Source organism: Phaethon aethereus (assembly GCF_964289735.1).
Source record: "Phaethon aethereus genome assembly, chromosome: 1".
NCBI classification, from domain to species: Eukaryota; Metazoa; Chordata; class Aves; order Phaethontiformes; family Phaethontidae; genus Phaethon; species Phaethon aethereus.
The window spans coordinates 16,039,488-16,065,380 of NC_138575.1; the positions used below are offsets into that span (position 1 = coordinate 16,039,488).

General features: G+C 39.8%; 1 protein-coding gene across 2 annotated transcripts in view; it reads left to right on the forward strand.

The window, feature by feature from the left end:
- Positions 1–25,893, forward strand: part of PRKAR2B (protein kinase cAMP-dependent type II regulatory subunit beta) — a gene marked incomplete at its 3' end in the record, with an annotated part of 92,926 nt that overhangs the window by 42,382 nt on the left and 24,651 nt on the right. For both annotated transcript variants that reach the window (XM_082001606.1, XM_082001605.1), the window contains exons 3-4: positions 23,512–23,564; positions 24,709–24,792. In XM_082001606.1, the coding sequence (XP_081857732.1) occupies positions 23,512–23,564; positions 24,709–24,792 (137 nt within the window). The remainder of the gene's footprint in view (positions 1–23,511; positions 23,565–24,708; positions 24,793–25,893) is intronic.

Genomic DNA, 25,893 nt, shown 5'->3' on the forward strand with positions numbered 1-25,893 from the left:
ACCTGCTGTTCTGTAGGATTTTTAGGCACATCACATGGAGTCAATTACATTTTCTCATGGTTGGTATGAAGGAATGCTTCAGATGCAAGACAACTAAGAAAGGAGAAAAGAAATACTTAGGCCTACTGTGCAGCATAATTACACTGAAAAAGATGAGATCCTAATCTAAAAGATCCTCCCAAGGTGTGCTCCTGGGATCAGTTTGTTGGTGAGGAATTACAGTGGAGAATCTAAATTGTCATCATGGTTCAGTAGTGCCCAACGACACCGATATGTTGTTGCATGTTGTTGAAGACCGTACATTTTGCTAGTTCAATTTCTTGCTTGCAAAAGTCAAGCCATGTAGGAAGGGCAAGTATGGAGTGCCCCATACTTCATCTTAATAAGCCCCATATGTATGGGGCTTATTAAGCCAACCCAGTTGGTTTCTTTCATATGCCATCCAAGAAACTGGTCTTCTGCAAGAATGAGGAAGGGGAAGTGGTACAATTTTTATGGATCAGCTCAAGGAATGCAAAATCCCCGTGTAAAGGATGGTGTGAAAAAATACTGGAAGGTCTGTTGGAGAGCTGCGGTCAGGCAGCTTGTCACAGTAACAAAGCAGAGACAGAGGAGTAACGCAGTGTGACAGTAGCTGATACACTGGGTTAGCAAGGGCCTAGAAGAGGCAGGTAGGAAGCCTGCGCTTGATGCAGTCAAAGAGCGTTAAGCGGGGTTTCAAATCCTTTGTGGTATGCCTACCACCACGCGCCCAGCAGCAGTGCTTGGGTGTGAGACGTCCTCATTTCCTGCACGGTGCGCATTCCCATCTCTGCAGAGAACCTGGTCTCACAGGGAAGGGAGATTAAAATGCATGATGACATAAAAGCTGTGCTGCATAAAACAGACAAAGACTGCTTGTTATTAGAGCGCGGTTTGCTGCAGTTTGACAGAGTTGTCGGCTCTGTGTATCGCTATGCTAATACTCTATACTTGCTGATACGGTCGTGCAGTTCATGGTGTCCTCAAACCTGACTCTGAATGCCAGTTGCTTAAAACCTCCTGAACACAAGTTGGCTGTGGAACTGTGAAGAAACTGTGTACATTTAAAGTTGAATGTAACTGGAATAAATTCATTCCTGTAGATGTTCTGGCCCCCACAAAAATGTTCTATGTCAGGTGACAGTAATATTAAAAAAAACTGTCCTGACAAATTTACATGAAAAGCAGTTAATTGAATTCACAAGTACATTTAGCTGGGCATGACACACTGGAGATCATAAACAAATGTACATGGGACTGTACCCCAAATCACTGGGAGTTACAGCTCAGGCTCTTGTGATGTTACAGAGCAGCAGTATAAAACGTGTCTTGAATAAATAGAGAGTTAGAAATAAAATAATCTGTGTAATTGTTCTCTAAATGGTTGTGAATTATGTGGCTGGAATGACCTACAAGAGTAGCCTCTAAGGGATAAGAAAATTCTAAAAAAATACCTTTTGTTTAGATTGGCAGAATAGTGGCTTTCTACCCTTCCAGCATAAGAGCATAGATGGAACAGAGAGGTCTTGGTCTGGGCTGATGGACAGCCTGTGGCAGTTTCAAAATACTCTGGACTGTCTCTGTGGATGGAGGAGAGTGTATGAAGTAGAGAAAGGACTAGTATGTGTGTGCACGCTCAGGCGCATGTATTCATGCATGTGGCTTTTGCCATATGTATGCTTCTCTTCTAACTCTATAATAGTAAATCTTATAGTTTTTGTGGGCATGTGTGCACACATATAAGCATGCCACACAACCTTATATTTAAGTTTTCTAGCTTTTAAAATTAGATAAATCTAGTGGAATATTTACAGAGTGTGTAACTGCTAGTGTAGAGAGATGCTTTAAGTGGAACATGGTGTATGTGTATGATTTTGGTAAAGAATTTAATTTGGAAAAATATTTAATAATAGATACAAAGCACTAAGTAATAGCATTTGCTAAGTTCACTTAAAAGCTGTAATATGTTTTATCACATACTGTTGTTCATTTATGTATTCTTACTTTCTCGGTAGAATTGCTTATGTGTTTTCATTCTCAGTACTTGTGGAATCCAATTTTGTTGTCCTTAAAATAATACTGTGTTTCATCCCCTGTGGCAGGTAGACATTTACTTTTTTTTTCCTTTCATTTTTATTACATTTCTATTGTTTGTGTTACTTTTTAAGTTTCTTTCATTCTGAAAGAGCAGACAAGGTTTCAGGGGTGCAAACTGGCTTTCTCTGTCAGTTGCTGTAGCGATGATTTACCAATGTTTTAAAAACTTTTATAGGATTTGATACTATACATGAAATAGATGATTGAGTTGGGGGGAAGACGCTTGAAATTGTGATATAGTGTACTGACGTTTGTTTGAATTGCAGATTTTGCAGATTTTTCTAGAGTGAATGTACCAACCTTAGTTTTCATAAAAAGTAGAAGTTTATTGAGTTTCAGAATGTGTTTATTCTATTAAAGAACTCTTTAGGTAACTGGACTTACGTTATTGTGAAGTATCAACCAATGATACCCATAATTCTGATACACCCATAAATTTCTGGCAGATAATTTTTACAACCTATTATTCTGTGCTTCGTCTCTGATCATAATGTAATTCTTGTTTGGAATTAGAGTAAAGTTCTTTCAATATCTGTGACATTTTCAAGGTTGAAGCAAAATCAGTTTCTGTGTTACGTGATTTTAGTTTAATGACCAGGTATGTGACAAAATAGCTTTAAAATTTATGGTTAAAAGCTCAGCCTTAAGGTTGAATTATTAAGTAGCGAAAACTTCTTTAACAAAAGTTAAAACTGACTGATTGTGCGTTACATTTTTGATCATGAATTTATTAAGCCTATGTATTCAGGTCTCTAGACCTTATTTTTAAAAAGAGCGAAGTATCTCTCAGATTTAAATGAGAATGAAGGTGCTCAGTTGGATGGAGATTGAGGTGGCAAATGGTTGTATTGTGCAAGAGAGGAAGCAAATTTCAGGGGCATTTCTGTTCAGTTCACACTTTTCATGCAGGGCTCCTTAATCAGAACACAACGTGACTGATGGATTGTTTTCAAAGACTTTATTTATACAAGCAATTGGAATTGTGTCTATTTATAGGCTGGTTGCAATCACATCCAGCTACTGGGTTTCTTGGTGCATTTATCATGAGTCGTACCAGCAGGAACTCTGCATTTACATCCCCATGTTGCCATTTTTAATGAATAACCCTTTTTAATGAAACGTCTCCATTTTGCTTCCTTGCATTAGTTTCATGACTGCAAAGTTAAAACTACCACTGTCCTTCCTTCTGAAGATAAAATCAACACACTTTAATGATTAGGTTATGAAATTGCGCATTGATGCAAGTGAGTAGAACATACATAAGTGGCTTAACAGAAACGAATAATGTAACCCTGGGCTGGCTGGATTAATGGAAGGTCTTTGTTCCCAGCCATCTGGGATGTGCATGTACACTTCTTTCTCTATTAAACAAATGTTTAGTATCAGAACTTTGAGCTTTTTTAAACTACAGTTTTATGTTGTGTTCCACAAAAATGAAGTGGGAGTGGCATGACTGTTTGCTTCTTCATATTGTCCTCTTATTTTTGTGAAGTACCATGTCCAGTGAAGACTTACAATTCCATTTTCTAATTGAGTCATTGATCCTTTAGTTGATAAATCCACAAACATATTTTGGGAACTGTATGCTGTTTCCTTTTACCTCTGTTATGGATATTGTGGTATATAAGTTAGAATTTTAATTTCATTTGGCAGGCAATAAAACTAGTGAATAGAAAACTTTAGACTTTTGAGGGTTCTTTTTACTTTCAAGTCTTTCAATCTTTGCTTCCTTGAGAAATCCGATTTCATTCACACTATCTCTTTTGTTCTTATCAATATATAATTACATTGGCAAACATTACGAAACAGTTTGGAACAAGAGCCTGTAAGCGTAATCCATTCAGCAGTAGTCCCTTGCCTTCTAAAAACTGCATTCAACAGAAGCCTTTTGTACCATCCCCTTTGGCCATTAAACTTTAGATGTTTGCTCCTCATGATGGAGAACTGAAGGCCCAGAGTAGTTGGGTAGTGCCTGGGTGAGGGAGTGGAGACCCTGAACCACGTGCTCCCGTCTTCTCTCAGGTCTTGAAGCACCTTACACCTTTTCTTTCTATTCTATTCTTGCAGATACAAGGAATGCGTGGGAACTACGGGCGACAGATGCACTAGTATGGGGGAGCGGAGGCTCTGTATATGGTGTATCCACCATTCTCTGGACCCCGCAAGCTACCCGTGCTGTATGTACGGTGCTTTTATGTGGTGTCTCTAATTCTTATATAGTCCTATACTTACTACCTGGTGGCATCTTTACAGGTGTATTATGTTAATAATATTTAACCTCATGAGGGCATAAGAATATTCCGAGGGTGCTCTGCTGTGCCCACTGAAACCAATGCTAATATTTATCCTTTTTTTAACCAAGTTTTGACTGATGTTTTTTTTTAATTTATAATTTTCAAAGGTCAGTGTAGTACGCTGATGAGTTATAAATGAGTTTATATAATCTGGAAGATCTTAAAATTCCCTTTCATTATCAGCTCACTGAATTTTTTTATCTTCCCTCTTGTACTGTGCCTTTTTTAAATCATTAGACTTTCAGTGGTGACAGCATAATAGCAAACACTTTATTCTGAACTGTTCTTGCAAAAGAATAACCGAAAATATGAAAGGCCTTTTTCTTAAACTTGTGTAAGTTTAACAGTAGGACTTCATGTCTATTTTAGATAGTTTTTTTATTATCGATAAATAATTGTGTCTTTCTGTGGGTGATACTCTAAGTGAACGTTGACAGTGTCAGTATAAGTACTCCTCCTCTCTGCAGATCACATCATTATTTTCCCTCAACGGTACCAGTAGGGACACGATGCTTGACCCTCCCTCATCCTCGGAAGGAGGAGTGGGTTACAGCACAAGATGTAACATGCTCAGGGACGTGTCTGCTCCTCCAGCCGCTCTGCAGAGATGAACCACTTTCTGCTTAGGCAAATTTTCTTCCGCGTTGTGGATTGTTCTGTGTCCCATTCTTTTCAATTAAAGCAGTAATATCTTTATAATTTATGGCTATTGCTGTGATACTTGGGAGGTCTTAATTACATCTTTGATCCATCTGATTGACTTGATGTGAAGTATTTTTATTGCTTAGAAAGTGATGCTTTCCTGATAAGTGGTCTATTTGCTGTTCTTTTAAATTTAGCAAGTGAAGGGATGGGGTGCCTGTGTTGCCCAGGACTGGAGCTGACAAAGCCACGAAGGCCTCATCTGGTTCAGGTGTCTGAGGTTGCAGTGAGCCTCTTGGTCACTGCCAGGGACCAGCACCACCCTGTGCACCTCTGGGACCAAACTGGTTAGGATGCTGTTCCTAAGATGACTCCTCAGGGAGGTGCTTGTCTCTTTCTCCAGACTTGTCATGATAAAAGATGAGACCAGTGGGGCCTGTGGAGTTACCACAGCCTCTTGTGACACGGATGAAGTTTGTGTGTTGACACTGACTCCATAGCACTGGTTTATCAAATATACATCAAGCTATTAAGCATATATTAGCTTTCTCCAGTTCAGCAACTGTGTGATTTACAGCTGTCAGATCCCCTGGCACCAACTGGTGATACCTCTGTAGAAGTGACACTTTGTTCTCAGTAGTAACACACAGCACTTTGTTTAAGAAAGTTCAAGAAAGTGTGTTTAACATGTTTAGTACTACGTTCTCTCAGCCTCATCGTTTGATCCCGCAGCACCTGAAACAATCTTAGACCCTCAGTGCTGTGATACAGTCTCTAGGACGTGACTGTGGATACGAAAATTAACGTTCTCTTGGGCACTTCTTTGGTGGGTGGTGGTGGTCATTTGGAAATGCATCTTATTGCAAAAGGGGGAAAAGGAACTGTGGGTATTGTAAGAGTAACGGTCGTTCATTGCACCTGATGGTTTATTGAATTCCTGATGTAAATATTGAGGACTCAGTCTTCTCTGTTTATAATTCAACCAGCACTAGCATTGGATGCCTCAGTTCAACTGCTTAATTGCAAAAGATACAAATTGCATACGTATGTATCTCACTTCAGGATGTGGGCTCAGCCCTTTTTTCCCCCGCTACGTTCCCTTGAGGCTGTGGCTTTGGCTGAATGTTTTCCATCTCATGCTAGAGAGGACAGTGTTTAATATACTACAGTGGCCAGTGTTCTTGTCAGATTATGTTTAGGTGAGTGTAAGGGTACTTAAGACTTCTGTAATTAAAACATATGAAGACCCCATGGGTATTTTGCATCAGTTGTCTGCACTTTTGGTGGTGTTCCCCAGTAATAAGGTCATTCTGAAATCAGTTGACTTTCTTAGGTGAAATGCTATCTTTTGCCATTTTACTGCTTGTAGAATTTCTGAGGAAACACCATGTTTTTATGAATATGGACTTTCTGTGCTCTGATGCAGGTCATTCATTCCTGGTCATCTTAAATGCCTGGCAGTCTGGGGAAAAAAAAAAGTGTTTATTTTCATCATCATGATTCTGACTTGAGATTTATCAGATTCTGTTTGTTCTGAAAGATAAAGATAGCAGCTTATGGAGATCTTGTGTTGTCTTTACCCAGCTTTCTTTGACTAACAGGCCTCCTTGCTTAAGCCCAAATTGCTTCCATTATATCTCTTCGAGGTATTCTAGGTATGTAGGCATGGCCTCACGGTTCATGGCAGTTGCTGTTTTTACTAGGACCTCATGGTTTCAGAGTTCTAGCCTGTACAAAAACATGCTGATGTTTGTTAAGAATCTCTCATATGATGGCTTTTCTTTTTTTTTTTTTTTTTTTTTCCAGTCACCAAGACAATGTCCTGGTTTCCTTCAAAAATTTGCAGACATTGTTGGATATGTTGAACATTTTCTCCTTTTGCTTAATTTTGTGCTTTTATCAGGGTGAGGAGCTTCAGGTGAGGCCTCAGATGGTTAAATTAAAGGCAATATCTGCAAAATAATAATTTCAAATTAATTGCACAGAAGCGGAAGTTTCTTTGCCATAAAACAGTGGTGAACTTTGGCCCCTCTAATCTGTTAGGGGTGTTAGGACATAAACACCAATAATGTGTTCAGGGCTACAAATCGGTAGCATTTTTGTCTTTTATGCATTTGGCTGCCTGCAGTTCCTGCAATCTTCACCAGCATGCTGAAGGTAGATGCTGCTCTTGTTAAGCATTTGGAAATATTTTTTTTCCATACTTTGATGATCATTCTTGTGTGTATCCCATTATTACCAGACTTTTCAGTTTCTCTATGTTATTGATTTCTCTTTGTGCATCTGGTTCTCAAGCATTTAAAAGTCAAATGTTGTATCATCACAGGTTATAAAGTTCACTTGACCAGTTACTGACTTTAGAACAATAAATTCTAGTTTATACTAACCATGAATCAATGGTTTACCTTCTGGTCAACTGCTTAATGTCAATATCTCCTGTGACAAGTGACATGCTGAATTTTTGTGGTATTTCACACTAGATTCTACTTCCAGTTCTGGATTCGTTGTAGTCTTCTGTGATAAATCTACACAGCAAACAGGTCACTATTCTTCAGGTTCTCTAACAGTTTCTTTGTGACAGGACCAAGCCAAAATCTGCAAGGGAATGTTTCCAATTTTTCCACCCAACTTCAAGAACAGTGACATCAGATGCGTCATTTACTCAGTGATGACAGAGAAGCCTTGAACTTGCCTATGGCACTTTCTAAAGTGGTTCTGTAGTTGCTTTTTTTGATAAACATTCAGATACCCTTTGCAAGATAATTAATGGCATCAGGGAAACAACTTGGAACTACAGATAATGTGAATATATTTGTGGACTCAGAGTAAAAAAAATAATTTCTCAGTGACTGAATTCTTCTGGATCTTAGCATAATTCAGGTTGAAGGGGACCGTAGGAAGTCTCTAGTCCAACCTCCAGCTCAAAGCAGGCCAGTTCTTGGATCAGACCAGGTTGCTGTGGGTTGGTTCTTGGAAACCTCCAAGGACTGGGAGAGACTGCACAAACTCTCTGGGCAACCAGCTCTACCACCTGACTGGCCTCATGATGAAAAGTTTTCCTTATATCCAGTCTGAGACTCTCTTGTTTTATCTCGTGCCTTTGTCATCTTCCCACCGTGCACCAGTGTGCAGAGCCTCAATGACCTCCCCATAGGTACTGTCAGGCTGCTGTCAGATCCCACAAAGCTGTCTCTTCTCCAAGCTGAACAAACGCAGCTCCCTCAGCCTCTGCTTGCAGGTCAAGTGCTTGACCATCCTGGTGACCCTCGGCTGAGCTCATTCCAGTTTATCAATGCCTTTCCCGTATTGGGAGGCCCCCAAACTGGACCCAGTATTCTAGATGTGCTCTAATGAGTGTGGAGTTAGAGGGGGACAATCACTTCTCCTGTTTGTACAGCCCAGGAAGTGGTTGGTCCTCCTTGCTGCAGGGGCACTGCTCACTCATGGTCACCAGCTGCCCACCAAGACCCCCAGGATCATCCGAGGGGAGCAGCTCCCTGAGCATCGGGTACCCAGCCTGTGCTGTTGCAGAGCTGAGGGTGAGGACAAGGGATGTTTGGGTGGATGTGCCTCTTCTGAGGGTAGTCTAAGATGAAAAATGTTCATCAGACTTGAATGTTCTATACACTGGCTTGTGTTTATTGTGCATGTTTGAGAGCTTCAACTAGTTGTAAGTAACTTTACCTTTGCTTTACAGGTCGGCACATCGAAAGGCCCCTGAGAGTGTAAAAAAAAACCCACTTGATTTTTGTCGTGATTTAGCCCCAGCCAGCAACTAAGCACCACGCAGCCACTCGCTCACTCCCCCCCGGTGGGATGGGGGAGAGAATTGGAAGGGTAAAAGGGATAAAACTCATGGGTTGAGATAAAGACAGTTTAATAGGGAAAGCAAAAGCCACACACATAAGCAAAGCAAAACAAGGAATTCATTCACCACTTCCCATGGGCAGGCAGGTGTTCAGCCATCTCCAGGGAAGCAGGGCTCCATCACGCGTAATGGTTACTTGGGAAGACAAACAGCATAACTCCGAATGTCCCTCCACCCCTTCCTTCTTCTTCATCCCAACTTTATATACTGAGCATGATGCCGTATGGTATGGAATATCCCTTTGTCAGCCGGGGTCAGCTGTCCTGGCTGTGTCCCCTCCCAGCTCCCCGTGCACCCCCAGCCTGCTCGCTGGCAGCCCAGCATGAGAAGCTGGACTGTCCTTGACTGCTCAGCAACAACCCAAAACATCAGTATGTTATCAACATTTTCTCATCCCAAATCCAAACCATAGCCTCACACTAGCTTCTGTGAAGAAAATTAACTCTATCCTGGCTGAAACCAGGACAGATTTATAAGTGGTTACACTAAATGTAGTACCTTCAAATTCATTTGTCACAGTATTCCAAGCCTGGCACTGTTTATTTTTAACATTTTTAACTTTTAATTTTTATTGCTTTTTATTGTTTTCTATTTCTTCAGAATTACAGTAATTTAATATATCAGCAGTGGGTACCTCAATCAGCAAATGGTCTGGTACATTCAACTAGAATATTTTTGTTATCTGCCAGCTGTGCTGCTATCTTGGTAACTTTTACACTGAATGATTATTTAATCATTAAACCTGAAATTTCTAGAGGTGTCAAGAACTGTATACAAATTAAATCAAGAAGTTCATTAGCACTACTACTTAAACACAGGACATTTCTAAAGGAATACGATTTTCTTGGGGTTCCTTCAGCTTTCTCTGTGGCCTTGATTATTCCCTCTTAAGTTTTATCTCTAAAAGAACATTCTGTTACAAATTACTGTTTTGGCTGAAGAAGGTAGATGCTGCTCTGTCTTACCCTAGGGGTTTATCTGTTCTCCTTTGGTATTTAGCAGAGTTGTTGCTGAAGAGCATCTGTAGGTGCTTCCTTTCCTTTCCTGGGGGGGAAAAAAAGACTGAACTATAAGCCTGAATTCTAGCACCCTGCAAAGCAATACGTTAACTCTTTGTTTAACTTGTGCTGTAATTCTAGGAGCTTTTCTGAAAAGTAGTCACCTGAGATACACGATTTCCTAGATACTGGTTTCAGTAAATATAAAGTATCTGGCTCAGGTTAGGATCTTTATATTTTCCTCTTTAAATTTAAAGGCATTGTAGTTTACAGAGGGAGCACGTGTTATTATCTCTCCTCTTATGAAATAAAAATAGAAATAAAAATCTTTCCTCCCTTCCATTCAGTAAGAATGAAATTGCGTAGTAAGACGGGAGACTATGAGTTGAGGTTTGTGGAAAACGAGGAACTCTACAGAAAATGGAGAATACTGGAACAGGGACTGGAATACAGCAAAGTATTTGTGGAGATTTGGTCAGCTTTCTCCAAGATAATGTGATGTAACGATTAGAGATTTCCTGCAGAACTCTGGAAGCCATTCATGCATGAATCACTTTAGTCCTTTCTTCATTACGTGGAAAGAGCACAATCTTTCTTGGTCACCTGCAGGTGGACAAGCATGCTTTTGTCATCACAGCTATTTGGGTATGGAGTAGACTGGGAAGTCCAAAGCAACTGTCTTGACTGTCTGAGGCTGTTTGAGGTCACATTGCCAGGTGTTCATCAACGATCTTCTCCTGCATACATTATGTCAGTTTTCCTGGGTTCATCTTTAGCCAGCTTCTCTTCAAGTGCAGCGTAGGTACTACTAAGTAGGTACTGAGAAAACAGAGTTAAGTGGTGGTGACCAGCGTAAAAGAGTAATACAACTTGCAGTGTCCTGTGTGTGTAGATGACACGTCATCCAGCCTTTCTACATCTTCTTATAATGGTATAAAACAAGAGTGAAACAGTACTGTGGACATCTGCAAGATCCATAGAGAGAAGAAGAAATAAAACTGGTTTTACAGTATGCAGGAAAAAGCTATATTCACATCAGTTTGTGTGTTCACCCATTTAGTCTCTTGAATACAGTAGTATTTAGGTCATAATGGTACCAAATGGGGGGTGTGTGTGTGGAGGGTGTTTAGAAAGCTGGGAATAAAAATGCATTTTTTTCAGTCATCAGAGTACACTGCCTGTGTTTACCTTCGGCTAAGGACTTTCTGAGAAATATTAGTTCCAAGTAGTGACAGCTTGTTAGCTGAATGAGTGGAGGTTTGGAGTGGTTTTTCTTTTAGAAAAAGGTTAGCTAGTTCTGTGAGACCTTGATGCCTGCTTTCTTGTTCTGAGCCGAAGTCCATAACTGTCCACACAGCTATGGACAACTTCTATCATTACGGAATGTAAGTGTGGTGACCTGTGTTCTCAGGGTGATTACAGTCCCAGTTCTTGGAAGGATAATATTTGCAGTCCATCTTTTGGAAGGATAATATTTGCAGTCCATCTTTTGGCTTGTTACAGTTGTCTGCACCATTACAGATGTAGGTGAGCATTGTAGTGATTGCTATGTTGGATGCTTGCTTTCTTACCTTGGTATGTAGTATCAGTATTATTTCATAACAGTTTATATTTTGACTATGAAAAAGTAAAACAGCATATATTATTTCATAGTTATGATTTGTCTTCTAAACTTCCTTTGGCTATCCAAAGAGAATGCTGTCAGCAAAAAGTCTGAAATGGATTTTCTGGAATTGTTGAGGAACCAGATGTTTAAAATCAACCTTTTCAAAACTTGGCAGAAATACTTTCCATAATGTTTTTGTCTACCTGTCTTCCTGTTTTATCTGGAACCTGTTTAGTAAATTTGGTTTATCGTATTTCTTATGTAGAGGATTGTGTGAGCATGACTTACCCATTTGACCAAAGCTAACATACCTAAAATCAGCCTGCTAAAATTCCAGGAGACAACATCCTTTAGTTTATTACTGCAATTCATTTTGCCTAACAGCCTGGGCCCAGGAGGAATGAAGCCTCTCATTACAGAGTATTTTGTAATGTAAAATGTAGGCCACTTCTGGAAAATGGAGGGTGGCTTCAAGCTTCCTTTCCTTGGTCCCATAGCTGTGAAAAGCAAAAGTAAATTTGCTATAGGAACAATTCTTTCAAAAGGGTGACTCCACCTCTTTTTTAGGTGCCTATCCTCAGCTTGCTATTCTATATCCCATATGAATGCAGGGTTTTCTGTGAAGCCTGTTGAGATTGAATTTTGCACTCCCTTAGCTCCCAAATGTTTGTGAAAACCAATAGTTTTGGCTTTGTCCCTAACCTCCCTACAGTCACTCTTTGCATGATTCTTTGGCTTGGAGGTTACCTTCTCTTGTCTGTCATTAATCTACTTTTTTTTCCTGTTTTCTTGAATCTTCTATATCTTCACGTGTCCTGTCATCAGTGATGGTTTTCTTTGTGTGTCACTCCTAACCATGTTCTTTCCCTTACTACATCCTTCCTTTAGCTATCAAGATCTTGTGTTAGTCTTTAAAACACCAGCATATAAAATAGCCATAAACACGTGGTTCCATAAAATAACCACCTTCTTTTTGTTTCATTAGCGTTTGTAATTCTTTGCAGATCTGTAACAGTAATCCTTTCCTTTCTCCCCTCCTCACCCCAGTTCTCTTAAATCAGGGCGGTGCTTGGCTGTTTTACCTGATGACCTGCTGGCAGACATGAGTTCTGCTGTTCATTTTCCCCTCTTGAATTGTGTGTTTCTTACGCTTTGTTGGTTCTACTCGTACTTTTCCAAGTGCTCCCTTACACAGCATAGGTAGTCCCGCTCCTCCAGTATGTTGGAGTGCCTTGGAGAATGAGTGTCTTTCACCTCTTCCCCTTCTGCATGTCCTTACGTAACTTATTGTGGTGGGTTGACCTTGGCTGGATGCCAGGTGCCCACCAAAGCCACTCTATCACTCCCCTCCTCAACTGGAGAGAAAATATGTCAAAAGCTCATGGGTCGAGACAAGGACAGGGAGAGATCAGTCACCAATTACTGTCATGGGCGAAACAGGCTTGACTCGGGGAAATCAATTTAATTTATTACCCATAAAATCAGAGTAGAGATAATAAGAATTGAAACCAAATCTTAACACACCTTCCCCCCACCCCTCCCTTCTTCCCAGGCTCAACTTCACTCCCCATTTCTCTCCCTCCTCCCCCCAAGAGGCGCAGGGGGATGGGGAATGGGGGTTCTGGTCAGTTCGTCACACGTTGTCTCTGCCGCTCCTTCCTCCTCAGGGGGAGGACTCCCTCACCCTCCACCCTGCTCCAGCCTGGGGTCCCTCCCACGGGAGACAGTCCTCCACGGACTTCTCCAGCGTGAGTCCTTCCCACGGGCTGCAGTTCTTCACCAACTGCTCCAGCCTGGGTCCCCCACGGGTGCCGTCCTTCAGGAACAGGCTGCTCCAGCCTGGGTTCCCCCACGGGGTCCCAGGTCCTCCCAGCAAACCTGCTCCCACCGGGGCACCTCTCTCTCCCCACAGGGCCACAGGCCCTGGCAGGAGCCGGCTCCAGCGTGGGCCTCCCACGGGGACACGGCCTCCTTTGGGCATCCCCCTGCTCCGGCATGGGGCCCTCCCCGGGTGCGGGTGGAGATCTGCTCCCCCGTGGAGCTCCATGGCCGCAGGGGGACAGCCGGCCTCCCCGTGGGCTGCCGGGGACCCTCTGCTCTGGCGCCTGGAGCCCCTCCTGCCCCTCCTGCTCTGGGCTGGGGGTCTGCAGAGCTGCTCCTCTTGCATGTTCTCACTCTTTCTCTGGGCTGCAGTTGCCCAGTTCTTTTTTTCCCCGCTTCTTATCTCTGTTCTCCCAGAGGTGCTGCCACCATTGCTGATGGGCTCGTCCTTGGCCAGCGGTGGGTCCATCTTGTAGCCGGCTGGCACTGGCTCTGTCAGACACAGGGGAAGCTTCTGGCAGCTTCTCACAGAGCCAGCCCTGCAGCCCCTCACTACCAAAACCTTGCCACACAAACTCAATACACTTATCTACTTCTATTATTGCAGCATTTTCTTTTTTTTTTTTCCAAATAATTCCCAGTTCTTTCTACCCAGCCTGTCCTATGTCTGACTGATTCTTACATGCCACCTTCCATATCTTCTTACACCACCAAAATTTCAGTACTTCCTTTTCTCACATTTCTCTCTACTTGTATTTTTCTCCCATTTTCCATTTATCTTGTTCTGTTGTAAGAATAGTTTCATGTTTTACTCTGCTAGGTTTGTAAATTCAGTAGTGCCTTTCTGCATGCGTGTTTTGTATTTAACCCATCATTAAAAATAACTATTTTTAATAATCAAGCCCCAAATACACATATTTCATTTAACAAACAAAACCAATGCCTCCTTTTCAGATATTTTGCAATGATGAGCAAAGAGGGCAAGACATGAGTGGACAAACCAAAGGAGAGATTAATGGGTAAAAAATTAATCTGAATGTCTATTTCTGCTTCCTCTTTAAGGTATTCAATATATATGACTTTGCCATCAAGTTTGAAAGATTTGGCTATGATAGTTTTTCAAGAAGTGGCTAAATATGCTATTGGCCATTTTAATGTATCTTCAAATTTATTAGAACTCATCTAAATAGTTTCTTGTTGAAGTTTACATAGTTTTGTAAAAACCGACAGCAACTATTTTATAATTTTTGGCTCTATTATATGAAACCTGACATAATGTACAGTATAAATTACAAACGCTGTCAGACTGGACAGATAATTCATTTTGGGTAGAAACAAGCTGCTATTCTGGTTTACTGCATTGTATATAGTTTCCTTAAACTGTACTACTATGTTACTAGTTTAAAAATGCAAATATGTACATCTGAGGATGTAGGCTCTGGAGATAAACAGTTGTGCTTCAATTTTTAAAATATTTGCAGCAAATCAGGTTTCAAAGCTATTTAGTATTTGAAATGTATTTAGAATCCTGAAAAATACTTTTATGCAAAGTAATATTAAATCTGATTGAATAAAGCAGATACAAAATAGACATAAAGATTAGGTTGCATTGTTCAGAATATGTTTTCTTAATAGCTGCAATTTATATTTGCTCATTTTCTATGTAAGGGATGCGTTTTCTAGTGGGAAAATAATGTACACTCTCTGAGATCCTCCTGATGCTGACTTCTCAATAAGAAAAAATTCTGTAGTTGATGGCTATGAAGTACTGTATGTTGGAGGAAGAGCTGGGTATGGTTCTGTTTCTATCCTGTAGTGTTAGCAAATATAAAGTTGAAATGTATGCAAAGAGCTCTGTGTCTGCTCAGACTTTGTCAAATATTTATGCATATTTCAGATATGTCCCGAATAACACACTGTAGCATTCTGAACTGCTTGGACTAGTGTGAGAATGGGAACAGAAGGTTATAGAAGTCAACATCAGAGTACAGTATGTTACTATATGTTATGGTACTCCATAAGCTATATTTGGAAAACTTATAGAGTAACTAAGTAGTATAGTACATGGTATATACTGGTGAAGTCTTTTAGTGGAAGTGCATATTACTTTTGTCAAGATTTTAATTTTTAGCAACTACCTGCAGTGTTCTGGGCACTGTAACATGTGTTTGTGCTGGTTTTCACTAGCCAGACAGATGAAGTCAAGCACTTTCTGAGAAGCCAAGCAAAACTGTCTCCTACCATCAGCCAGAAGCCTGATTGTTATTTTAGCTCCATCCTGACAAACACAGTTATGGAAAGAACTGAAATTGGACTAGAAAGAGGACTAAGTACTATGTAAGTCCTTAGGGAAATTCTGTGGAAGCCCCATTCTGGTTTCCCTATTTAAAAATAGGGAAGTCTTTTCAGCTGCTTGTGGTGAAGTTTGAACATACTGTTTCTGTGGAGGAGCCTATTTAGTGATTCAAACCCCTATGATTTCAGGGAAGAGTGTGCATCTTTGACGCAGCGATGAGCGTGCTAGCTGTGATATAGAGTACTTTGGCCTCTGGAGTACAGGAAGGTACTGTGGTTTAACACGTCGTGATTTGCACTGTTATATACCAAATAATATTAAGGAACTTTTGCAAAGGTGCCCACACATGAATTACTCAACTGGGATAAAGTTATCAAAAAATGTCTTGTGTGAGACATCATGTTCCTTCAAATGGGCTTTCACAGTGTTCAGTACAATCTTGATGAAATCCCTGCTTTGCTGTGAGGATTGGTGAAATATGAATAAACCCATGTGGACTTCTGAACATCCTTGGGAGGTTCTATGATTCACTATTGGCATGGACCTCGTGTTATTTAGAAACGCTGGAGGAAATATCTTGAAGTTTGACTAACTAGAAGTAGCATTGGAAGCAGCTGGACAAGAGAAAATACTGTAGAAAAGTTGATTGTGTGAGTCTTTGTTTTCTTGCCGGCCTGTAGTGCAGGCTGAGCAAGGTCTTCCAACTCTGGCAAAAGGTTTTGGCGCATTGAGCTGCATAGCTGAGCACAAACCCGGTATTTGGTGTGTGTTCATGACTGTCAGGCAATCCTTGGAGGATTTCAGTCTATAGGCTGAAAGCAAGAGTAGATAACCATACTTTATGAGCAGCCAGGCTTGAAATAGACAGTCTTGGCAGTGCTCCCAAGACTCCGGTTCAGTCAGTCCCCACCTAATGAACTGAAGGACACCTTCCTTATAATTAAGAGGAAACAAGCTGCCTGGATTTTACCCAGCTTTGGGTTTTTAGGTTGGTGTCCTGAGCACTTAGTGATTTTTGTTAGGTAGTGGACCTCTCAAAAATCATTAGCCCATAAATCTGGGAGACTGGAGGGGAATTTCTTCAATTTTTTCGTTTTTGCATGTGAGGAAATCTCAAGAATATTAATGTCTTTGTGATTGCTAGACCTTTTTTCTAAGCATACATACTTTTATTCCAGTTTGGATAGCATTTGTAATGTAAATGCTCTATGTCTAAAATAGTAATAACATGGAATTGCAAGGTCTCAGTCATTCTTTGTATTAATTTGCCTAGATAAAGTTTCAGTTTAGTGACCCCATAAGGCATAGGCGTTTCACAGATGCCCTCTTTTTGACAGTATCATGGGAAATTATAACCCCAGTGATTGTGCTTTGTTCCAAATAAGCTTACATTTAAAGTAAACATAACTCCTTGAAATAGTTTCAGGGTTTTGCACAAATGGTGGATCTTGGCAGCAGAGCCAGTTGATACTGCTTTATTATGTCATGCATGGAATCAGATAAATTTTATCTCATCTCATTGTGTGCTCAGATAGAGGAGAAAGTTGATCTCCTTTCTCTTGGTTCTTCAGTCCTTATGTTTACTTACAGGTCTTCAATCTCATGTTCCATGTGGTCCAGTCAAAAGCAGGTCTAGAAATAATATGGGACTTGATAGTGGCAAGCATCAGAGACCATGACCAGTTATTTCTCATTGTTACCATTGCAGAGAGTTGCTTTTGTTTAAGTAAAAACTACTTATGAAATTTGGATTTTGGGGGTTCAGGGCTCTCTTGATATTTCTACCCGCAGTGGTAAGAACTGGTGAGATGTTAAAAAACGGGTTTTGGTGTCGGAAACTTTGGAGGTCCAGTAGTATTTTTGGTCTAGTTTGGAACTACCACCTGCTGTGCAGGGAGTCTCTGTAGGCCATGTTTCTAATCTGTGTTTAGTAGATGAAGAGAAGTATGTCCTGACAAAACAGAAAAAAATCTTTCACTGCCATTAAGTCGTCTTAGTCACCTTCGTACAGCTAAACCAGGGAAGTGACATTCTTGCTGTATGAGGGGGTGGGCATAGCTGTCATAGTTAGAGATGTTTGTAGGATTGTATGCCATGCTGGCATAGCTGCAGTGGCTAGAGATGGTCTGTTTTCATGCTCCAGCCTGATAGTCAAGCTGGCAAAACAGGAGTCTTGATTTGCTCTGAATGGGATGAAGAAGTATTTCTACAGCTCTTTTTCTTTTGTAAAATTCTTTGTAACATGCTTTATGACTTGGGGGTTCTGTGCTTTGGAAAGGGTGCACACATATTGATTGTTTTTCCTGCCATGTTTTGAGTATGATACATTATTTTATGATTATGTATGAATTTTCATTCATTTAATTATTGTTAACTTCTTATTTCCTGATACATCAAAGGAATAGATAGAGCACGACTAACATTCTTTGTGATCTTACAATTAAGATGTACTCTAACTGTATGTTAATTTTCATTTCAGAATTCATTCAAATCTGAAGTGACTGTATTTATGGTTTTAAATATAAAACATTTACTAGCTGAAAACCAGAAAAATTAGTTTACTTGTAGTAATGAGTTAGAAATTATAAAAGCTTACCTCTTCTTGGTGACAAAGCAATCCATCTAGAATTGTGTACAGTTTTCAGTGCATGTGTATTTTAATAATGCACTGCCTTTTGATAATTCAGATTTTTCCTACAAATATTTTACGTTGATATATTTGGGCTTGTTTGTGTTTGTGTCCATCTTGGGGAATTATGTGTGAAACATAACCCTTGTTTGGAAAAAATGAGTAAAAATAGTTTCACTTAGTTGAATTTAGCAACCAATGGAGAAATATGTACGGTGTTTGTATCACTATTTTTTAAGGCCATAATTATGCATGCGATGAAATAGGTCCCTAAGTATGGTATTAGGACCGCTTTTTGAGCAACGATGTGAGTATTACATTCAGCAGTGACACATAGCAAAATGTGGCAGGGCATTTGAGCATGATAAAGTCACCATGTGCTGTGTACTATCGGGAGTGTGGAATGAGCTGGAGTATTGCGGGCACCAGCAGTGCAGTGGTTCACAATAGTTTATGTCTGTGGTGCCAGTCAAGCCTTAGACTTGGAGACCATGGTTTGTCTCCCTGGAATATATGAAATGAATAAAGAAGGTGTGCTATTGCATGGGCAACCTGTCATCATCATAATCAGATGGATTTCTTTGTTTTCCAAGAAATACAGACTAAATGGAGAAGTGGGGGAACCAGTCTTGCAGCTTGTTATAACTAACAGGACTCGTCTCAAGAGGGATAGGATTTATCTCAGCCAATTAGTCACATTTTTAATTAATCTTATCTTAATCTGGACATGTAATAGAATACCCGTCAGATGAGTTACTTTGTAAATGTGCTGGTTTCTCTCCATTGACTGTAATTGGAGTCCATATTACTTCTGCAGGTGTGGACGTCTATGTAAGAGACATCTCATTTAGTTTTAGATATTTCATGTCATTGGGATTCTCCTGTGCCAACCCTAGTGTTCCTGTCATGAAATTCAGTGGACCATAGTAATGTCAGAGACTGTATTTCAAGAACCAAAGTAAAATGTATCAAGTTTTTCCATGAAACATCTAGTAGTATGCACTTGGAAATTAGTATGTTAGTAAAGTCTGTATACAGGCTACTGAAATAAGCAGTGAAGAAAAGGAAATTGCATATTTAAAACCGCATATCCACAGCATTGGTGTAATCTTTAACTTTTCTTCTGCCTCTCTGCTCTGGTGAGACCCCACCTGGAGTCCTGTGTCCAGTTCTGGAGCCCTCAGCATGGGAAAGACATGGACCTGTTGGAATGGGTCCAGAAGAGGCCACAGAAATGATCAGAGGGATGGAACACCTCTGCTGTGAGGACAGGCTGAGAGGGTTGGGGTTGTTCGGCCTGGAAGAGAGAAGGTTCCAGGGAGACCTTATGGCAGCCTTCCACTACTTAAAGGGGGCTTGTAAGAAAGATGAGGACAGACTTTTTAGCAGGGCCTGTTGCAATAGGACAAGGGGTGATGGTTTTAAATTAAAAGAGAGTAGATTTAGACTGGATATAAGGAAGAAATTTTTTTATGATGGGGGTCGTGAAACATGGGCACAGGTTGCACAGAGAGGTGGTAGATACCCCATCCCTGGCAACATTCAAGGTCAGGTTGGACGGGGCTCTGAGCAACCTGATCGAGTTGAAGATGTCCCTGTGCATTGCAGGGGGGTTGGACTAGATGACCTTTAAAGGTCCCTTCCAACCCAAACTATTCTGTGATTCTATGAAGTTGCAACCCAAATGAAAGATGCATCCTTGACTATGGCAAAGAGATAAGCCAAGGCAAAATAAATACAGAATTGAAACCAGAAGAATAAGTTTCTCATCACAGGTGATAAGAATAAATAATTTTAAAATTTGGGCAGATGGGCACTAGTCAGGAGAAACTGCAGTTCTTAAATATATTGTCTGTAATCAGTGATAAGGAAGAAATATTTAATGAAGGCACTTGCTGATAATAGTTAATGAGACTGACTGAAATGAACTTTTAGCAGAGAAGAGTGAAGTTAGAGCAGAGACACTGGATGACACAGAAGACCTCAGGAACATAGTCTCTTTCTGGACTGATCCTGCTTCAGGCTGTGTGAAAGGGACTGATAAGATGATTTGGGATGGGCATGGATGAGGCTAAATTCAGTTTCTTTTGTGTGGTCTGGAAGACTGCTAAATATTCAGCCAGGCTTTCTGAGACCTGTCAATTCTGGAATAACAACATCAAAGCTATTAAATTAAATTCCTGTTTTGTATCCTTTTTTTTCATGTAGAAGTTTTATCAGAGGTTAAGGACAGGATGTAACTGTACCTCAGGTTGAAACGTCTGTTCATACGCCCAGCCGCACGCTGTACTATAGTACAGATTTGTTGACTCCCATGTGCACATATATACAGGAGGGCACAGAGGCTGATACCAGCTGAACCAAGGTAGTGATTTATGTTATGATGGGTTATGGTGCTTACTTGGCATGTTATTATTGTTGCTAGCTAAATAAAATCCCCTGAAGTTTTTTTCAGACAAGATTGCACTAACTATAGCACCATAAAACAGTCAGTAGGAACATTTTGTTTATGTAGAGATAAAATATTATAGTTGTTCAACAGATTGCAGACTTCCTTTTGTGGGCATTTGTAATTATTTGGGACCAAATCCAGTTCCTAGTAAACTTGGTAGGAATCGTTCAGTCAATTCCAGAGGGACTTGTATTAAATTTGTTCAAGTTTTTGAAGATGCCAAGTTTTATAAAGTTGACATTTTAGTGTTTGCTGGGTATATTTGGGACTGTATAGTACGTGCAATGATATGCTTTGCCATGAAATCGTCTTAATTCAAAGGGGTAATGAGGAGGTTAATGGGTCTACCTGGCCATTACTTTAGAATTTGTTTGTATAATGATACAGGAAACATGGTGAGTAAACAAGAGGACCTGAAATCTTAATCCATGAGAAACAGTGTGACTGAACTAACACAGCGAAGTGGGAGGACAGGGAGGAGGAAGAGGCTGTTGCTGTTGCGTACCGGGTTCAGACACTTGTGCGGTGACCCAGCTGTAGAGGGAGTTGGACATACTGATGATCTGAGTAATACTAAAAAGGGAAAAGCTCACGGGCTCCATCGTTACGCAGGTATTACACAGAGCACCAAACAGGTCAGGTAGGTGGGGATTTTTGTTGGCAGAGTACAGGGGATGGTGATGGTGGGAGATTTTGATTAATCAGTCATCTGTTGGAAAGCAATAAGGAGTCTGGAGTTAAAAAGAAGTTAAAGGAATTGGTTGTTCTTCAAAAAAAGAAAAACAAAAAAAAAAAGAAAAATGCAAATTGAGGCAGCATAGGAGAAGGACAAAAAGCATAGTAAAAAAAATTGATGTAAAATATAAGCATCTCGTGTATATCAAGCAGAAGAAAGAATCATGTAGAAAATTAAAACTAGTTTGGATTATTCAGAACAAGTGCAAAAGAATAGCAAAAGATGTAGAGAAAACAAAAAATAATCAAAGAAGCTAAGGCCAAAAAATGTGAACAAGAAAAGACTGTGTACAAGAAAGAACATGAGGAGTAACAGAAATTGTCCTGGAAGTGTATTTCTGGTAAGAGCATGTTCCAGGAAAGTGTTTTCTACTGCTTAACAGAAGTACATCAGTCTTCACTAGTGGTATTAAGAGCATATGGAAAACTCAGCCTAAAATAGAGAAAGGACAAATCAGAGAGTCCTTAATGTGTTAGGTGTTCCCAGGTTAGCTGTCCCTGAGACATGCTATACTTGAAAACTGAAAGAATTGGCTAAATCAGTCTCAGCCCTATTAGCAATTACCACTGAGAATCTGAAGAAGAAAAATGAGAGTGTGGAAAAAAAACCCTGAAAAATAGAAAAACTGATCCTTAAAAGGGTGGTGGAGCTACAGAGGGAAGAGGCCTATCACAGATTTACAGTTCATTTTTGTTCCTAGAGAAATTACAGACAAATATTCAAACATTTCGTAAGTACCAGAGGAAAGTGACAAACAGCAATTGGCATAGATTTGTTGGAATATCCAACACCCTGTAACGAGAGATTAGAACTTGTGGATAGAAGAAAAGGAGCAGATGTCCTACATTTTCACCTTAAGAAACTTCTGAATGCTGTCTCACAAGACTTCCCTATAAACAAGCTAGGGAACATCAACCGGTGTCTTAATGTAAGTTGCATGGGGTCTAGCTGCAAAATTGGCTGGATAAGGTAACCCCCAGCAGCCACTGCTGTTTCACTGCCATATGTGTATTCCACAAGAGTTTATTTTAGACACTATTCTGGGGGTTTTTTTCAGTAATAATCTGGATTATGTATTAGAGAGCATGCTTATTAAATTTGCAGATATCACAAAGTAGAGAATGGATTAGAAGGATGCTGGAGAACAGGATTAGAATTGAAAATGATCTTGACACATTGGAGAAATGGCTTGGGGAATAAGGTAGTATTTAATAGGTGTAAGTGCATGGTACTACATTTGGGCAGAATAGCCATATACAGGACATGGGATGGCTGGTTAAGCAGTGGGTGTTGAAAATGGTACGTAAGTCATGAATATTACATGAGTAAACATAAGCAAGCTGTTGTGGAAAAGGTAGGGATGGATGAAAAAGACATATAGCCTGAAAAATGTATAGACCAATTCATCTGTTCTGCTCAGTACTCTGCTCAGCTTAAATACTGGGTCCAGTTTTGAGCATCACACTTCAGTAAAGATAGGGCCAATTGGAGGGAGTTCAGAGGATAGCAACGAGGGTAGTTAGAGAGCTGAAAAACACGACTTGTAAGGAAAAAATTGAAGAACTAGAATTATTTATCCTAAAAAGTAGAAGATAGGTAGGAGAGAAAAGTTTTCCGGTGTGCAAAAAACCCACAAACAAACAAAAAGTAAACTCCAAACCACCTTGAACTTACACAGATGAACAGAATGATATGATCTGTGCATCCAGTATGGATAGCTTAAATTCTAACAAGAAAGAATTAGTTACGATCAGAAAATTTTTTCTAATGTCTTAAGATCACTTAAAACAGGTTAGGTGTAAAATTTATGTTAGAGGTCTTTTAAAACACAGAAAACATGTCCAAAAATGACACAAATGTAGCTTTGTTTCACTGGTAGTTTGGAGATGACCTGCTATGGGCCCTGTCAGCAGCATCTTCTGTGATTCTCTATTGAGTGTGTTACATTACTGCTTATTATTACTGTGCCACATAATGCATTTTCTGTTTTGTAAATCTTGTTAAACATTATTGTACTTTGAATTAAGATTATACTTTTTTTTTAATTTCAGTGTGTGCAGAAGCTTACAATCCTGATGAGGAAGAGGATGACACAGAATCTAGGGTATTTAATACTTTGAGTTAAATACTTATTTTTCAGATCTCAGACATTAAATTTAGGAAGAAAAATGTAACCGGTATTACTATTCCTTTCCAAAAGCATCCTTATTATAGTAAACTTTAATAATCTCTTGGGTTTTCACGTTAAAGGAAAATTAAAAAATTGTCTGCAATGCTCACCCCTGTAGGACCTGATGTGAGTATTATTCTAAATTACCACACCTTTGATACTTGGTCTGTTAAGGAAACTTCTTTGTCCAATTATGTTTGCGCAGAGAGCGCCTGCTCCTAAAAATACTTATTTGGTGTCCTCATAACCTTGCAGTGGTTTCCTCAGTATTCTAGTATTTTTCATAAGACAGAAAAAAGGTACATTATAAAATCACCAAGATTTTCAGATGTACAATGCAATAACTAATGAACTGTATTTATTTATTTTACTTATGTCACCCTTTTAAAGGCATTTACTTAGCTTTTTATATGAAATAGCATACGTATGATTTTTAAGAGAAGTTTAAATGTTTATATTCTACCTAATTTCTGGCTTGTAAAACTGTCAAAAAGGTTATCCTATAGTATCACAGCTTTGAAACCTAGCATACCCTTTTAAGCATATGAGTTGAATGAACAACTTGATTGACACATTAATCAGACATCAGTAATTTAGTAAATCTGGCTCACTCAGGTAATGTCAAGTCTGTTGTTTACTCTCTGAAACTTCTGATATAAATTTAACACAGACACTATTTCACAAAATATTATTTGGGAAGTAGTTGTGGCAAATCGCTAAAAGTAACAGTGGTGCTTTTTATAAAACATGCATGCTCCAAATATGATTAGGGCATAGCAGAGTAATGTTTATGCAGTGATAGTTGAGATAAAGGTATCCAGAATGGCTTGCAGAAATGAACCGGATTCTACAAATGTAAAGATCGTGTTAGCTTAAATACAGCAGTGCTTCATTTGCTAATGCTATGGTGATATAGTTATCACTGAGTGTTTATTCAAATCCTGAAGGTTTTGAAATTAAAGTGTTGCGAAGCATGGCCAAAATATTGCGTAAAATGCTTAGCTGAATTAGCTTACTCCTTCAACTAGTGCTGCTATATGATAACCACTTTAAAGGTTTTTTCTATTATATCCCTCAGATTATTCACCCTAAAACAGATGATCAAAGAAACAGACTGCAGGAGGCATGCAAGGACATTCTTCTTTTTAAGAACCTAGATCCGGTAAGAGATTCTTCATAACGAACAAGATTTGGCAGTGCTGCTAAGAATTAATTCTCTTGAATTTTTGAGCAGAAGTTTACAGATTTTACTTTCGTAAGCTCTTGTGTATGCTTTCTTGACCATTTCATAAACTCCAGAAAGGCCATTTTTAAAAATGATATGCCATATATATATAGCCTTTTGTTCACCATCATGAATGATTGTCTTGAAGTATATTAATATGAATGTATACATTAACATGATTGTAAAGTATACTATTTTCGTATTTTCATATTTTTGTATTTTCGATCTTCATGCTTTACATTGATGTATATAAACTCATCAGTTAATTGGAACATTTAAGTTGTTTCCGTTAGTTACTTTTTATCATCTAAAATGTGCTGAGTGCTCCCTCAAAACCTAAAATTACCCCCAAAGCCTATAGTTTAGCTATCGACGTAATTGAACAAGTGAGTTATGAAATAGAGGGGAAAGAGAAAGGCAATAGTGAGGTGTTTACATTATTACTTCACTTAATACAGATACTACAAAAATGCTACAGATAATTTTCTTCTGTGCCTATAAAAAGGAGGCTAGGGAGCATTAGCAACCAGGAGCGCTGTGAACAGAGTGGGCAAACAGAGCGTAGCGCAGCAGTTTGCGCAGGAAGGACGTAGTCACCCTACCAGCTCAAGAGGTGAGTTCAGTCAGTGATCATCACCCCTCTCAGAAGGAGCTTAGCTATGGTAACCACCTGGCGGAAAGCCATGTCCTCTGCACTTACCAGAATGGATGTGGCAAATCAGACAGAGCTCCCACGGAAACATGCAGCCTCCCAGGTCTTGGTCTGCAGGGAGTGCCAGAGTCTCTCACTGGTAACTGATGGCACTAGCTAGAGCAGCTGTGTGAGGTGTGACCAGGTAGACAATCTGCTTAACCTGGTGGCAGAGCTATGAGAGGAGGTAGAAAGGTTAAGGAGCATCAGGGAGTCTGAGAAAGAGATAGACTGGTGGAACCATGTTTTGCTCTGCTCTCCCTGAGACAGAAACAAGAAGAATCACCAGAAAAAAAACCCCAAGATAAGGGGATTCTGTATCTTCCCCTGCCAGGCTGAATGCAGTA